Source organism: Danio rerio, chromosome 21, assembly GCF_052040795.2.
Source record: "Danio rerio strain M-AB ecotype USA chromosome 21, GRCz13ab, whole genome shotgun sequence".
Taxonomy (NCBI): domain Eukaryota; kingdom Metazoa; phylum Chordata; class Actinopteri; order Cypriniformes; family Danionidae; genus Danio; species Danio rerio.
The window spans coordinates 39,740,001-39,755,074 of NC_141041.1; the positions used below are offsets into that span (position 1 = coordinate 39,740,001).

The 15,074-nt window shown below is 35.4% G+C and overlaps 1 protein-coding gene and 1 long non-coding RNA gene across 5 annotated transcripts in view; both read right to left on the reverse strand.

Annotated features, from left to right (window-relative positions):
- dacha (dachshund a) overlaps window positions 1-13,095 on the reverse strand; it is a 302,853-nt gene extending 289,758 nt beyond the window's left edge. For 3 of the 4 annotated variants that reach the window (XR_015519413.1, XR_015519414.1, XM_087299132.1), the window contains exon 1: window positions 12,448-13,095. Coding sequence is in view for 2 of the 4 variants with exons in the window: in XM_087299132.1 (XP_087155258.1) it covers window positions 12,448-12,926 (479 nt within the window). In the remaining 2 variants the exon portion in view is untranslated. 4 annotated transcript variants of the gene reach the window in all.
- Window positions 4,524-8,664, reverse strand: LOC147838919 (uncharacterized). The gene is made up of 3 exons (XR_015520615.1): window positions 6,450-8,664; window positions 5,276-5,513; window positions 4,524-5,079 (listed from the first exon to the last, which is right to left on the reverse strand). It is a non-coding gene; the product is annotated as an uncharacterized LOC147838919 (long non-coding RNA).
- Window positions 13,096-15,074: the final 1,979 nt, after the last annotated feature.

Genomic DNA, 15,074 nt, shown 5'->3' on the forward strand with positions numbered 1-15,074 from the left:
AAGTTTCTGTTTCCAGATGCTTAGTGGCTGAGATTACTCGGTGTCTGTGATTTTATTAATAACCTTTTCTGAGTGCTGCTTCTTGAGTTTTTAATCTGCTTTATCTTGATAAATTTTGAATTCTTAGCTCATCCACGAATGTGATTTCAGAATCTTGTAGGATGTAATGGAGACAACAACTCTAATGATTGTGTGCTTTTGAAATGAAACAAAAATAAAAATGAAATGAAACAAAATAAAAATAAAATAAAACAAATGTTCTATGTGTTTATGTGCTTTGCAACCTAAACATTTGATTTAATATTTTGAAAATTGTTGAACTTTTCTTCAAATAAGTACAACTGTTATCTGCTTTTATTTCTGGTTTTTAGTTAGTAAATTAATATTTTAATTTAAATTTTATTACATTTCTTATTAGTAAAAAAAGTTACATTTTTTCAATTTTGAATAAATACTTTTTATTTTATGGTGAATTTTCTATAATTATTTTCTTTCTTTTCTTTAAAAACTACTCTTCTCTATTTTTTTTTTTTATAGTAAATTAAGGTTCCCTATTTGGGCTTCTAACTTTTTTTTTTTTTTTGTCTATTACCATTTTTCTGTTTATTTATCTTTAACTGGCTAAATTTTACCCATACTTAACCTTAAATTTAAAGTTCTTTTTTTTACTTGACACTTCCTCTAAAAAAGTGTGCAGCGCTTTAAAAAACAGTAACAGTCATGCACCTCCATTAAGCACCTTTGCTTTGGAAAAACAATGGAAAAATAGATTTAGATTTAGGTCGCCAGCATCTAAGGATAATGTTATTTTGATGTCCAATAACGACATGAAATAACATTGATGTTTTGTTGATTTTAAGTTGTGTTGGAAAGTGACTAAAATCCAATGCTGAGGCAACATCTTAAACCAATGTCATTACATCAAATACTGACACTTATTCGTCAGGTACGGCAACCAAAATTGTCTGATAAACGTCATATTCGTAACGTCCACACGACGTCAAGCTGTAACATCATTAGACATTGATATTTTGTTGTTTTTAGCTCGCGTTGTAAAGTAAACAAAATGAAACGTCCAACATTGGATGCTGACATTGGCCTGATGTTGGGTTTTGACGTCAGCCTGATTTTCATTTTCAAACAAAATGCCACTTTCCACAATGTCAATCTTACATCATGTGCCTGCTGGGCTGTCAGACTACCCAGAAAACCATCAAATATTGCTATTCAAGGCATCTTGTGAAACTGTATTCATATCGTAATATTTATCGAAGAAAAATAAAATATGGCAATATCAGACATGTTCTCCCTGTGTTAACAATAAAGGAAATAAGCCGAAAAGAAAAATGAATGAATAAATGAATGAATATCAGATATTTTTTCTATAATCGTGCAGCCCTAGTCTGAAAGCCGTCAAACAGCAGAGCTTTGATTATGCCAGAGATTCTAATATTGCTAATATGTAAATACAGTGAAGCTATTCTGTTTTATCAAACAGAATAAATTTTAAAGCTCTGTTAAGTCTAACAAAACACACAAGATATAAAAGCGTCTTTGCTGCTTCCATGCTTTTCAAAAAAAAAAAAACTGAAATCGAGAGAGTATGACATCAGTAGCATGAAGACACAGGACATGGTGTGTGTCACTATTTTAAATTTGAACAATTTGAAACTATAATGAGAGTACATACTCGCTTACTCCCTCCCAGAGCCATTTATATGGAAGTTGATATTTAGCAGCACCATATTAGTGTTTGGAACATCTATTTTTTTATGAGGCGAGTTGTTAGCCCAACATTCAACCCCTAACCTGGAGCACCACGACATATGCACATTCATTCATTCATTCATTCATTCATTCATTCATTCATTCAATAATTCATTCAATAATTCATTCAATAATTCATTCATTCATTCATTCATTCGTTCGTTCGTTCATTCACTCATTCATTCATTCATTCATTCATTCATTCATTTGTTAATTCGCTTATTCATTCATTCATTCATTCATTTATTTTCTTTTCGACTTAGTCCCTTTATTAATCTGGGGTCGCCACAGCGGAATGAACCGCCAACTTATCCAGCATTTGTTTTACGCACCGGATGCCCTTCCAGCCGCAACCCATCACTGGGAAACATTCATACACTCTCAGTCACACACATCCACTACGGACAATTTAGTTTACCCAATTCACCTACACAACATGTCTTTGCACTATGAGGGTAACCAGAGCACCCGGTGGAAACCCACAAGAACACGGGGAGAACATTCAAACTCCACACAGAATTGCCAACTGACCCAGCCCGGGCTCGAACCAACAACCTTCTTGCTGTGAGGTAGCAGTGGTTTTTTAGGTCTAACATATTGTGACTTTAAGACTGAGCTTTCTTTTCAAGCAAGCCACCCTAAAAGCAACTAACACGACTTAAAAAGAATAAGACACTGTGCTCTTCAGGTGAACCCATCTGCCTATGCTATACAGGGGGGAGAAATGTGGCGAATTATGGCCTCCAGATGTGGAAGACAACTGTAAACACTCTTGTGAGCACGGCTTTGTCATATTCTCAGATCTCCACATCTTTCAAGTCCTTCAAAAAGACGACTGCAAGAGTCAGAGCGCAGTGTCAAACGCTCGCTTGAGCTTGCCTGTCATTACCATAACCTCTCCGTTCCGCCGCGCAAAATGCTTTGTGCAAACGGATCAACAGCTGCTAGCTCGCAGGAACAGGGAAGTGCAGCAGAACATGTCATGAAATATTAATCGCCGTAATTGGGATGCTAGTTAGCGCTTCTTTGACCAGCTTTGGTCCCCTCCAGCGCAGACTCCCGCCCTCTGCGCGAGCAAGCGCTTAGTGTCAAACTAAACTATTAAAGTGGCAGAAGAAATGATGAACTCTTAAAAATGGATTAGATGGGGCTTACGTTTAAAATACGGCTCTAATCGTCTTGTAGCCGCCAACTTTGCCACCCCACACAATGGAGGGGGTAAGAAAACACCAGCTCTTCCGGTGCAAACTACTTTGCCGATTTCAGTGTCACATTCAATTTTCTGCTTCCTGCTTCTCCCCCGGATCCCCATCCAAAAACAAGCATTTAAAACATCAGTCCTAATTAGATGATTAGTGCTTGGAAGGGCAGGAGATAAGTCATTTGCATAATTCAATCATAAGAGTTAGAGATACATATTTCCATGTTCGTTTGTACAATTATCTCCGCTGTCCTGGGGGCTGTGATACTAATGTGATTAAACAATACTCTTGCACGGGGCCTAGTGTCCTCCATTAAAGCACTGCTAGAGGCAAAGCAAAAATTAATTTTAGGAGACAATCAATTTTATTCTACATGACTGTAATAAATATAGCCCGGCTGCAGATGTGTCATTAAGCTCAGGAGGAGACTTTCCCAAAGTCAAAATGACACTATTCTCTTTTCTCCCTCTCTCTTTCTCTCTCGTCGTAACTGCAGGTCTGCGGACGGTGAACGGAAAGTGTCATTTTTCCTCTTGTGAGATTTTTGACAGGCCATATCCATCTGTCCGTTTTAACCTCTTATATCTCTCTCCCACATCACTGCGCATCAGCGAACACCTGCTATTCCTCATCTCCATCGAGACAGTATATATTAAGAGCGAACTTCATAATTGCGGCTTCTAAATGCTCCTCCAGCATCATTTAGCGACTGCGGATGTCAATATGTAATCTGTGCGGATTCATATACGTGGCGGCCTTCTTAATTTGTTTTCGTGATTTCCGCAGCAAAAAGATTCAAGTAGCGCCTTTCCATCACTAATTGACCACATGTGTCTTTGCTTTGCTTCTAATTCATTGGTTACGCATGGGACTAGTTATTAAAGCGCTGTGGCTTGGAACAGGCACCCGCCAACATTAATGAGAACTCACATGGCCACAAGTTGTTTTATAAGAGCCCGTCAGCAGTTAAGTGCTCTCACGTCTCAAACATGTAAGAGACAGAGACGGACCAAAAAGTCAGTCTGTAAGACCGGAAAGCTGCAAATTTGTTTCAAACACATTTCATGCACACATGCAGTAAGAAGGTTGCTGTGTACATCTTGCAGCATACATAGATACACTTAAATAAATAGTTTGTTATGCTGCTTGTTCAAGCTACTTATTTAAAATGAGCCGAAACAACACAATTCTAAAGACTTTCTTGGGACAACTCAATTATGTTAGGTTTAATCTAATTAAATGGTTGTTAACGTAATCGATTTTGTGTAAGGACAACATAGTCAAATAGCGTGGAAGCCTGCATTTTTTACAGTGCACACTCAAATAAAAAAATTTTTGCTGCTTGTCCAAGCTACTTTTTTACAATAAACGAAAACAAGACTTTTTTTTTTGGACAACTCAATTATTTTATGTTCAATCTAAGTAAACTGTTGTTAATGTAATTAATTTGTGTTGAAACTGCATAGTCAAATAGAGTGGAACCCTGCATTTTCTACAGTGTACACTCAAATAAATAGTTTATTTTATTTTATTTTTATTTATTTTTTTTTTTTTGCTGCTTGTCCAAACTACTAATTTAAAATGAGATGAAACAACACAATTCTTGAGACTTTTTTTGGGACAACTCATTTATTTCATGTTCAATCTACTTAAATTGTTAAGTTAATGTAATCGATTTATGTTGGGACAACATAGTCGAATAACTTGGAACTCTGCATTTTCTACAATGTACACTCAAATTAATAATTGTTTGCTGCTTGTCCAAGCTACTTGTTTAAAATGAGCTGAAACAACACAATTATAGGGACTTTTTTGGGACAACTCAATTTTTTATGTTCAATCTAATTAAATTGTTGTTAATGTAACTGATTTGTTTTGGGACAACATAGTCGAATAGTCTGGAACCCTGCATTTTCTACAGTGTAAACTCAAATAAAGTTGTTTGTTTTGTTTTTTTGCCGCTTGTCCAAGCTACTTATATAAAATGAGTCGAAACACAATTCTTGAGACTTTTTTGGGACAACTTAATTATTTTATGTTCAATCTACTTAAATTGTTAAGTAACGTAATTAATTTGTGTTGGGACAACATAGTCGAATAGTGTGGAACCCTGCATTTTTTACAGTGTACACTCGATTAAATCGTTTTTTTGCTGCTTGTTCAAGCTACTTATTGAAAATGAGCCAAAACAACACAATTCTTGAGACTTTTTTGGGACAACTCAATTATTTTATGTTCAATCTACTTAAATTGTTAAGTAACGTAATTGATTTGTGTTGGGACAACATAGTCGAATAGTGTGGAACCCTGCATTTTTTACAGTGTACACTCGATTAAATCGTTTTTTTGCTGCTTGTTCAAGCTACTTATTGAAAATGAGCCAAAACAACACAATTCTTGAGACTTTTTTGGGACAACTCAATTATTTTATGTTCAATCTACTTAAATTGTTAAGTAACGTAATGGATTTGTGTTGGGACAACATAGTCGAATAGTGTGGAACCCTGCATTTTTTAGTGTACACTTGATTAAACTTTTTTTTTGCTGCTTGTTCAAGCTACTTATTTAAAATAAGCTAAAATTATTATTATATTTTATTATTATATTTTTCAATACACTTAAATTGTAAAAAACATTAATTTAACTTAATCGATTTGAATTGGGACAACACAAAGGAATTGTGTGTCTACATTGTAAATATGCTGGGTTCCACACAAGGGATTTGTGTTGTGACAACATCAAGAAATAAAGTTAACTTATTAGTTTTCACAAATTTGGGTAGATTTAACACAAAGCAATTAAATTCTCCCCCAAAAAATTTAAAATTGTGTCGTTTCAGCTCATTTTAAATAAGCTGAACAAGCAGCAAACACCACTTTTTAAGTAACAACACACACTATGTGATCATGTGTGTGTGTGTGTGTGTATACATATCAGGTGTAATGTGTAATGTAAAATGACATGGGTATGACAAAGATATTAAAAAAAGATGAGTTATGAGGACACTGCTGATGCCCACATTTTATATATAATCTAATAAATCATACAGAATGTGTGTTTGTTATTTTCAAAAAGTAAAACTGCAAACAAGGGGTGTACAGTTGAGGTAAGGCAATAGAAAATACAGTTTTCTTTTGAAAACAACGTAAACCTATGCAATGTCCCCAAAATTCACAAATAAATATTCCTGTGTGATTTTGTGTTTGTGAAGCTTCTTTTGTGTTTGTCTTTTTGTACATTGGTATTATTTTTTATTTGTTACAGTTTTAAACTATTTGTGGTCAATTTGTGTGTGTGTGTGTGTGTGTGTGTGTGTGCGTGCGTGCGTGCGTGCTTGTGTGTGTGTGTGTGTAACTTATTAGTTTTTACAAATTTAAGTAGATTGAACATAAAACAATTCAATTGTTCCAAAAAAACTCTTAAAATTGTGTTTTTTCAGCTCATTTTAAATAAGTAGCTTGAACAAGCAGCAAACATTACTTTTTTGAGTGTAACAACACACGTATGTTATCATGTGTGTGTGTGTTTACATATCAGGACACAAATGTGTACTGTATAATGGCATGATTATGACAAAGATATTATAAAGAGATGAATTATAGGCCATTGCTGATGCACCCGTTCTATATATCATCTCATAAATCATACAGAATGTTTGTGTTTTTTTAGAAAGTAAAACTGCACACAGTTTTCTGTAAGATGTACAGTAAGTGTACAGTTGAGGTAAGGCAATAGAAAATACAGTTTTGTACAGTATAAAAGCAACAGAAACCTATGGAATGTCCCCAAAATTCACACAATATAAACCCATGTGATTTTGTGTTTGTGTATTTTGCGAGGCTTGTTGTGTGTTTGTCTTTTTGTTCATTGATCGTTTGTTACATTTTAAAACTAACACTGTACAAAATTCTGGGTTCAATTTGTGTTGGGACAAGATGAAGGAATTAAGTTAGCCCATTAGTTTTTACAAATGAAAGTGGGTGTACATGAATCAATTAAAAAAAGGAGTTGTGTTTCACCTCCTTTTAAATATGTAGTTTGAATAAGCAGCAAACATCACTTTTTGAGTGTGACAACACACGTATGTGATCATGCATGTGTTTGTTTCGAGACATATCAGGACACAAATGTGTACTGTATAATGACAAGATTATGACAAAAGTATTACAAATATATATGAGGACATTGCTGATTGCCCCTGTTTTATATATCATCTAATAAGTCATAGAATATGTGTGTTTTTTCAGAATATGTGTGTTAAGTGTGAGAGTAAAACTGCACACAAGGGGTGTACGGATGAGTAAGGCAATAGAAAATACAGTTTAGTACAGTATAAAAGCAACAGAAACCTATGGAATGTCCCCAAAATTCACAAAAAATAAACCTGTGTGATTGTGTGTTTGTGTATTTTGTGAAACTTCTGGTGTTTGTTATTTTGTTCATTAGTATAATCGTTTGTTAAATTTTAAAACTAACACTGTACAAAATGCTGGGTTTAATATGTGTTGAGACAAGATGAAGGAATTAGCTCATTAGATTTTACAAATGAAAGTGGGTTAAACATTAAACGATTGTTTGTTGAAAGTTGTCCCAAAAAAAAATAATAAATTGTTTCAGCTCATTTTCACTAAATAGTTTGAAAAGTCAACATCCTTTTATTTATTATTTTCAAATGTTATTTTAAAAAGACAAAACATAGCCTGAGTGTTCTTATTTTTGGGGGTCATCGGATATGAGATAAGACAGCTGTTCACATACCAACATACAGACACACTAAAGCCCTTCTTGATGCTTAAGATTATCTAATTCATAATTTACAGTGCAGAAAGGGTAAAGGAAAGTGAATCTGCAAAAAAAAAAAAAAACAACTCGGAGGAAAAAAAGTGGATGTATAATTAATGGCTGACATTAAGGTGCGCCGAAGGAAGAGCGAAAAATCTGAAGAGATTTGATGAGACAGCGGGGTGTCTCGGGTGTCCGGGCAGAGCTGAGCGTCGCAGCCTCGGGCGAAGCCACAGGCGCTGAGCTGCTGTCCATATGGACCGGGCGCGCACACGTGCACGCGCGACAAAACTCGGAGACCTGCAGGCTCGCGGTCACGCTCTGGAGCGCGCACGCCTCAGAGGAGAAGCGAAGGTAATTATGTGTATTAGCAATTGTCCGTCATTATTATTCTTTCGTATCAAAGTTGGCCGATTTATTTAGAGTTTAAACATTGCGCACGACTCAAAATCCTTCACAAGATAATAATTATATATCACATGCATCTTAAAGATGTCAAACTGTGCATTTTAGGGAATCTGAGAATCGCAGCACTTTTGACGCGCAGTGGAAGCGCGCGCCTGGGGCAACGATGGGAATTAGACACATTTTAAATTAATGACTAAAAAAAGCAAATCGCTTCAAGAGACGGAAAAAAAAGATGACAGGCTTTCGAACAAGTAATGCGCTTTATGATTTAACTTGACAATTCCTGCAACTCCTGCTAAAGTGTGATTGGCATTCATGCAAGCAGGGATGCTTCTCTCCTTTTTTTAATGTTATTCGCATGAAGTAACTCTCTGGTCAGCGGTGCAATAAATGTTAGCGGACAAGAGCTTTCTGCACTTTTTGATTATTATTTTTGGAGGTTCTTGCACTTGGGGTGGAAAAAACAGTTAAACTAATCCAATCCACCTTTGCGAAGAGGCAGGAGAGAAAGCACAGATGTTCATCTCTAATGTAATTCCCATTCAATTTCCTAAGTGCAGTCCCCAAGTGCAAACTAGTTTAGTGTTATGTTTAGCTTGCAAATTTCGTTTTAATAAATAATGAATGCATTAAAAACCTGGAGATCAATTGCGAGCTGAGAAATCATAAAAAGCGGGCCGTAAGTGCCGCGTGCGTTTGCTGATTTGGACACTTTGTGTGTTACAGATCCGGTTGCTTATTTTTAGGCTTTCTCTTAAACCACAGTGAGCTCCCTATCTAGTCATCATCCGTCAGTCGTTCCGTAAACTTTTATATTCCAGAACAGACTTTGTCCATGGTTTTAAAATGCTATATGCATGACCTTTGGTTCCCCTTTGGGCTTCTAAAATGGATGAAAGACTTGAGGTCTCTTTCCTCATCTAATGATTCTTATGAGCCGGTTCTCTTTAGTGAATCAAAAACTCCGATTGCATTTTTTTCTTAAAGTTGTTTTTTTTTTCCTGTACATTGCAACTTAATGACTATTCTTTAGTGACAAGCTATTCTAGTTAATTATACATTTCTGAATCAATTCAAGCTCAATTAACTGACATGCAGGTTATGACAGATTTATAATTAAGTAATAAGTGAATTTTATAAAAAATATTTTGCAATATTTAAAGTATAACTAGACTGTAGTCTTATTATATTTTATCTTATATTAATGTCACCTCAAAAAAAGTCTGTGAATATTGTGTTTTTATGCACTTTTAGCAATAATTGTTTTAAAATATCTGATTTAATACATCTGCTATGCTGGGATTATACAATCAGAAATATAGCTTGCTGTCACTGGGGTGGTACCTTTTCAAAAGGTACAAATTTGTACCTTAAATATCCATATTAATACCTCAAGGGTACACATTAGTAACTAAAATTACAAAAAAATGTACCTTTTAAAAATTGTAGGTACTAATTTATACTTTTAAGGTACCAATATGGACCCTTTAGGAACAAATGTGTACTGTCCTTTTAAAAAGGTATCACATCAGTGACAGCTCACGTTCCATTATTTCTGAGAGTTTAGGATCTGTCAAAGCCATAAATATTAAATACAAAAGTAGAAAAGCACAAAAATATCACTAAATAATGGACCTTCTAGGGATTTGTTAAGAGAACGCAGAACCAGTATCATAAAATTCATTAAGATTCCAATGCCTAATTGGTATATTACACATGCACAAAAGGAATGCCGTGTTGCATACATTGTGAAAATGTGACCCGCTTAATTCTGTTATTCTCTAGTTGCGTACTAGAATGCGCCCTGTTTAAACACCCTAAGTAGTCAGATATTTGTTTAAAACACTGCTGTCTCCTAGCATGTATGGGACCTTACTTGCAGCACCGTGGCCATCCTGTACAAACTGATGCAAAAGACACCCATTTGTCCCAGCTTAGCCCTTTTCCCAAAGAGCCTGTGCTGAAGGAAGAGAGAGGAGAGAGAGAGGAGGCGAGGGGCCAGCGCACACATTAGTTTCAGCCATCTGGTAGCGGGACGGTGGATGATGTTTAAATCTGACTATAAAAGCGATGCTTGCGAAGGTGAACTGTAAAGCAACGATGGCGAGGAGCAAATTCAATTTCAGGGCGGCCCATTGCTCGGGCAATTTCATTATCCGACCGTATGCTGCAATCTGACAGAAGAGTGAAAAGTGCAGCGTTCCGCACCTCATTCTCTTATTGTCCTTTTTGCCTGGACTCAAAATTAAACAAAATAATGTTGTAAAAACGGTCTCTCTCCCGCTCACTTTTCTCCTCGCTCCTCATTTCTAATTAGATGTGCACAGCAGATTGATACAGAACTGCGCAGAGCCCAATAAAGTGACGGGGGATTCTTCTGGAGGTTGTGCTGGGGATGTTAAAAGGTTAATTACCGAACCTTGCCCAGAATGGCCATCTGGATACGCGCTCTTTCTCTCTCTCCCTTAAATACACATGCGTTCATCTCCTCACACACACTTTCACTGTGCAAAAAAGTGTACCACATTTCTGAACCTGCACCCAATTTTCAATATCTGACCTTTTACCTGTGAGAAAGTAAGAAAATGGAAATAGAAAATTGAAAATACTAGACCCGATGCAAAGCACTTCATGGAGAAGAATACATAGAGTTGCTGAAGAGTTGCAGATAAGCCTTACAGGTTCTGAACTTTTAGGGATGCAAGTTATGTAACTACAAAATATGCCATATTAAATATTACATTTAAAAATATATATAAATATGGTAATCATTTTATTCCTAAGTCAAATTACATCAAGTGTATTTCGGAAAGAAATCAAAGATCTAGTTTTCACAAACATATAAATACAGCCTTTTTTTCTCCTTTGGATGATAAAGGTCTTTAAAGAAATATAGCTCCCTTGAGTCCCACCACACCAATCACACACACATACTGTATACACATAAGCTGATATTGCTAGAGGACCCTGAGAACACTAATGTGTCTGTCATGATAACAAGCTAAGAATAACATCCCCACACCAAAAAGAGCCACAGATCCTGGAGAGGTGTTTGCTGTGCAACATGGCAAAACACCTTATTCAAATAAGACGCGGGACATCATGCAGATGAATTGAGTATCAAACTAGGATTCGAGATCTGCTCCTGGATAGGTTAAAAGTGCATTAAATGTTAATGTCTATTCATGTGAGCCTGACTCAGTGGAGCAAATAAAAGAAGTGAAATACAATGAAGTCTGACCCCTAGTCCAAAGAGCTGTCACCGTATTAGAGCAATAGTTAATAATATATATGTATGCATAAATACTATTGAAAGTTGCTAAACACTTGTAGTTTTTAAAGTGTAATAAGCATTGTAGTCACTTGATAAAAGAAAACCTTACGAAAGACTAAATAAAAGGACTGAAATAAAGGGTAGCTTCTCCATAATTGTTATATAAACAAAAAGTAAAAATAAATGATCAAGTTTTTCTATATATAATCATACTCTTTCACTTTGTTTTGTGCTATCAGTTAGTGACAGATCATTACAATTTCAATTGGCTAAGTGTAAACAGAGTTTAACAATAATAAAATGTTTGCCTGTTTTAACTTAGGGCAGCTGAAAAAACTCATAGTTTATACTTGCATCTTTTATATCAACTTGCATGTGTATATGTGTCATGTTATTGTTTTAGGTTTACTTTATCATTTAGATAAACGTTTTAAAAACGGACTGGCTGCAGGGTGGAGAACGGGTGAAAACGATTTTGTAGAAAAAAAATCTCACTTGAGTCTGGAGAAAGCTGTCATTATTTTTAAAATAACTATTACTGCGTTTTACAAGGATAATCACTTGCTCTGAAAAGGACAAGAGGTCAAAAGTGCAGGTGGACACTTTTGGTGAAAGAAAATTATATTAATTAGAAATAATTGTAGACAAAATAACAACATTAGGCATTTCTTCTTTTTTTCTTTTTTTTTTTGAGAAGCACTTTTTATTAACTTTTAAATAGAAAAATATTTAAAATTATTAGCATAATAAAATCATGAACATCAAAAAAAAAACATTTTAATACAAAAGAAAAGTAAAAAACGAGTAATTAATGTATATTCCTGTATATTCATATTTGTATTAAATTGTTTTTGTTAATGACGTTTTTAATATAAGTTGCGTCTAAAGTGTGAGCTACAAACTTTTCCAAAGTACACCACAACTCGACTATTAGTTCTGGATGAACTTGAAAAGAGCATCAGACTCGACACATTTGAGTGTAAATGCATAGGCTGTGTGTGATTTAAGACTTGCCTGGCATTGGTGCAGTCGTTATAAAGTGTCTCGAAGTCTTTTCGGGTGATGAGTTTGCACCGGTTCACGCCCGGCTGAATGGCCCCGAGTCCGCGCAGGATCCGCACCTGCTCCACCGTGCACACCACCGGACATATATCCAGCCGCTTCAGCTTGGTATACACGGTGTGCAGTCCGCCGACCAGGTGCTTCAGGAACAGGTCGAACACCTGCGGGAGGCAGATGAGCTCCTGACCGTCCACAGTGAACGAGGCCACTTTCACCCCGTGCACCTCCACCATCTTACACTCGTTATTGTGGACACCACCGGGCCCGTTCCCGTTCGTGCTGCCGCCGCCGGTGATGAAAGAGTTGATCATGCTGCTGGTCAGTCGCGGCGACTCGGCTGGGCTGGAGTACAGAGAGTCGGGACGGAACAGGCTCGCGCCCCCGGGAGTGGAGGTCGGTGAAAGCACCGGAGGAGTTGCAGATACGGCCATAGTTTACGCGAAGTTTCCTCCTTTCCGTACTTTTGAGTCAAGCACACCTTTGCTGGCTCCTCGGATTGTTTCGCGGCTTTTACTCGTCGTTTCTCATGCGCCTCCGGTAGCGCCTGCTGACGTTCGGTAATGTGCTACTACCTTCCTCGCGAGTGAGATGGATAGAAGTGTGTATCGCACTCAGCGATTCAATTAGCCAGCCCACTACAGCCCGGAGTGACAGCTCTCCCAGCCAATAAGGAGCGGCGTGGCACACGCCTTCAATTATTATTGGCCATCTGCCAGTGTTGGGCGGGGGCAGTGTTCACTATCAAAAGTAAATACAACTTTTTGGATTGTTCACGCATACAGATAATAGACACATCTTTCACGTCTTTTAATCACTGCTTTCATTTTTAATGAGACGTTTTCTTTTATAAGTTTGTTAAATTAGCATGATGATACTATTCATTATATAAAGGAGTTTTAAAATGTTAATAATGACCACTTTTGGAAGTTATTACATTTCTATTATTATTGAAATGTAACCCTATTTTGAATAGGAGTAGAGGTCTTCAAAATATACAACATAAATTGAACTCTAATAGCTATTAACAGAGATTTAAAAATAATATTATGAGACACGTTATTGTTACAGTGTACATATTAATTTAACTACTAAGTAACATTAATTACATGAAGATTACATGAGAGTTAGGATTAAGGTAAGTTATGCAGAATTAAATATAATTACTATAGGTATACATGGACATACAGTTGAAGTCAGATTTATTAGCCACCCTGAATTATTAGCCCCCTGTTTATTTTTCCCCCATTTTTTTTAACAGAGAGACATTTCAACACATTTATTAACATAGATTTAATAACTCTCTAATGAAATATTTATTTTATCTTTGCCATGATGACAGTAAATAATATTTGACTAGATATTTTTCAAGACACTTCTATACAGCTTAAAGTGACATTTAAAGGGACAACTAGGTTAACTAGGCAGGATAGGTTAATTAGGCAAGTTATTGTATAATGATGGTTTGTTCTGTAGACTGTTGAAAAAAAATTGCTTAAAGGGGCTAATAATTTTGACCTTAAAACAGTTCATAAAAAAAAAAATAAAAACTGCTTTGATACTATAGCTGAAAAAAACAAGACTTTTTCCAGTAGAAGAAATATTAACAGACATATCATGAAAATTTCTTTGCTCTCTTAAACGAAATTTGGAAGATATTAGAAAAAAATACATTCAAAGGGGGGCTAATAATTCTGATTTTAACTGTACATGTGAACACTCAAAAAATAACTCACTTTTGAGGGCAGGATTTCCATCCAATAAATTTGTTTAGCATCAACTAAAAACTATTTACACAACTAAAAGCAATTTAGTTCATCCAACATGATTTTATCAAATAAAAGTTGAAATACATTTGTATTTTTATTTTACTTAAACGCAAAGGTCTGATAATATCATGTATGCCTATTATGTACATTTCAAAGCCCTTAGTTTTATTTGAAGTTATTATTTAAAGTTAAAAAGCCATTTTAAGCATATTTTATGAGTTACATAGAGTTAATTGAGAACTCATTTTATGACAGTTATTGCTCACAAAGCACATTGTAGAAAGAAAATCTGTAAAAAACAAAACAGTCAAAAGACTGGCAGCAGGGCTTCCAGAGATATTCTGTTAAACTACAGAAAATAACCATTTAACAAAATTACATGCAAAAACTGTAAAAAATACAGAACATTCTTTTTGGTCAAAATTCATTACAGTTTAATGCTGTAAAAAATTAGCATCACTTAAACTGTGAAAAAAAATTGTGGGGGGTTACTGCCATTTCACTAATTATTACTGAAATTACACAACTTATTGCTGTCATTTTATAAATTATTACTGTAAATGTATTTTTTTATTGAAATTATAGAGATTAATGTGATTTTAAAGATTATTAGTGTAATTTTGCAGGTTATTAATGCAATTATAAAAATTAATTAATGTGACTATAATGATTATTACTGTAATTATCCAGGTTATTACTGTAATTATTCACATTAGTGATTGTACGGATTAATTTATGTAATTTTGCATGAAGTCCCTAAATATTCCATAAATTCTTTCACTTTTAACATACATTTAATTTAAGAATGATTAA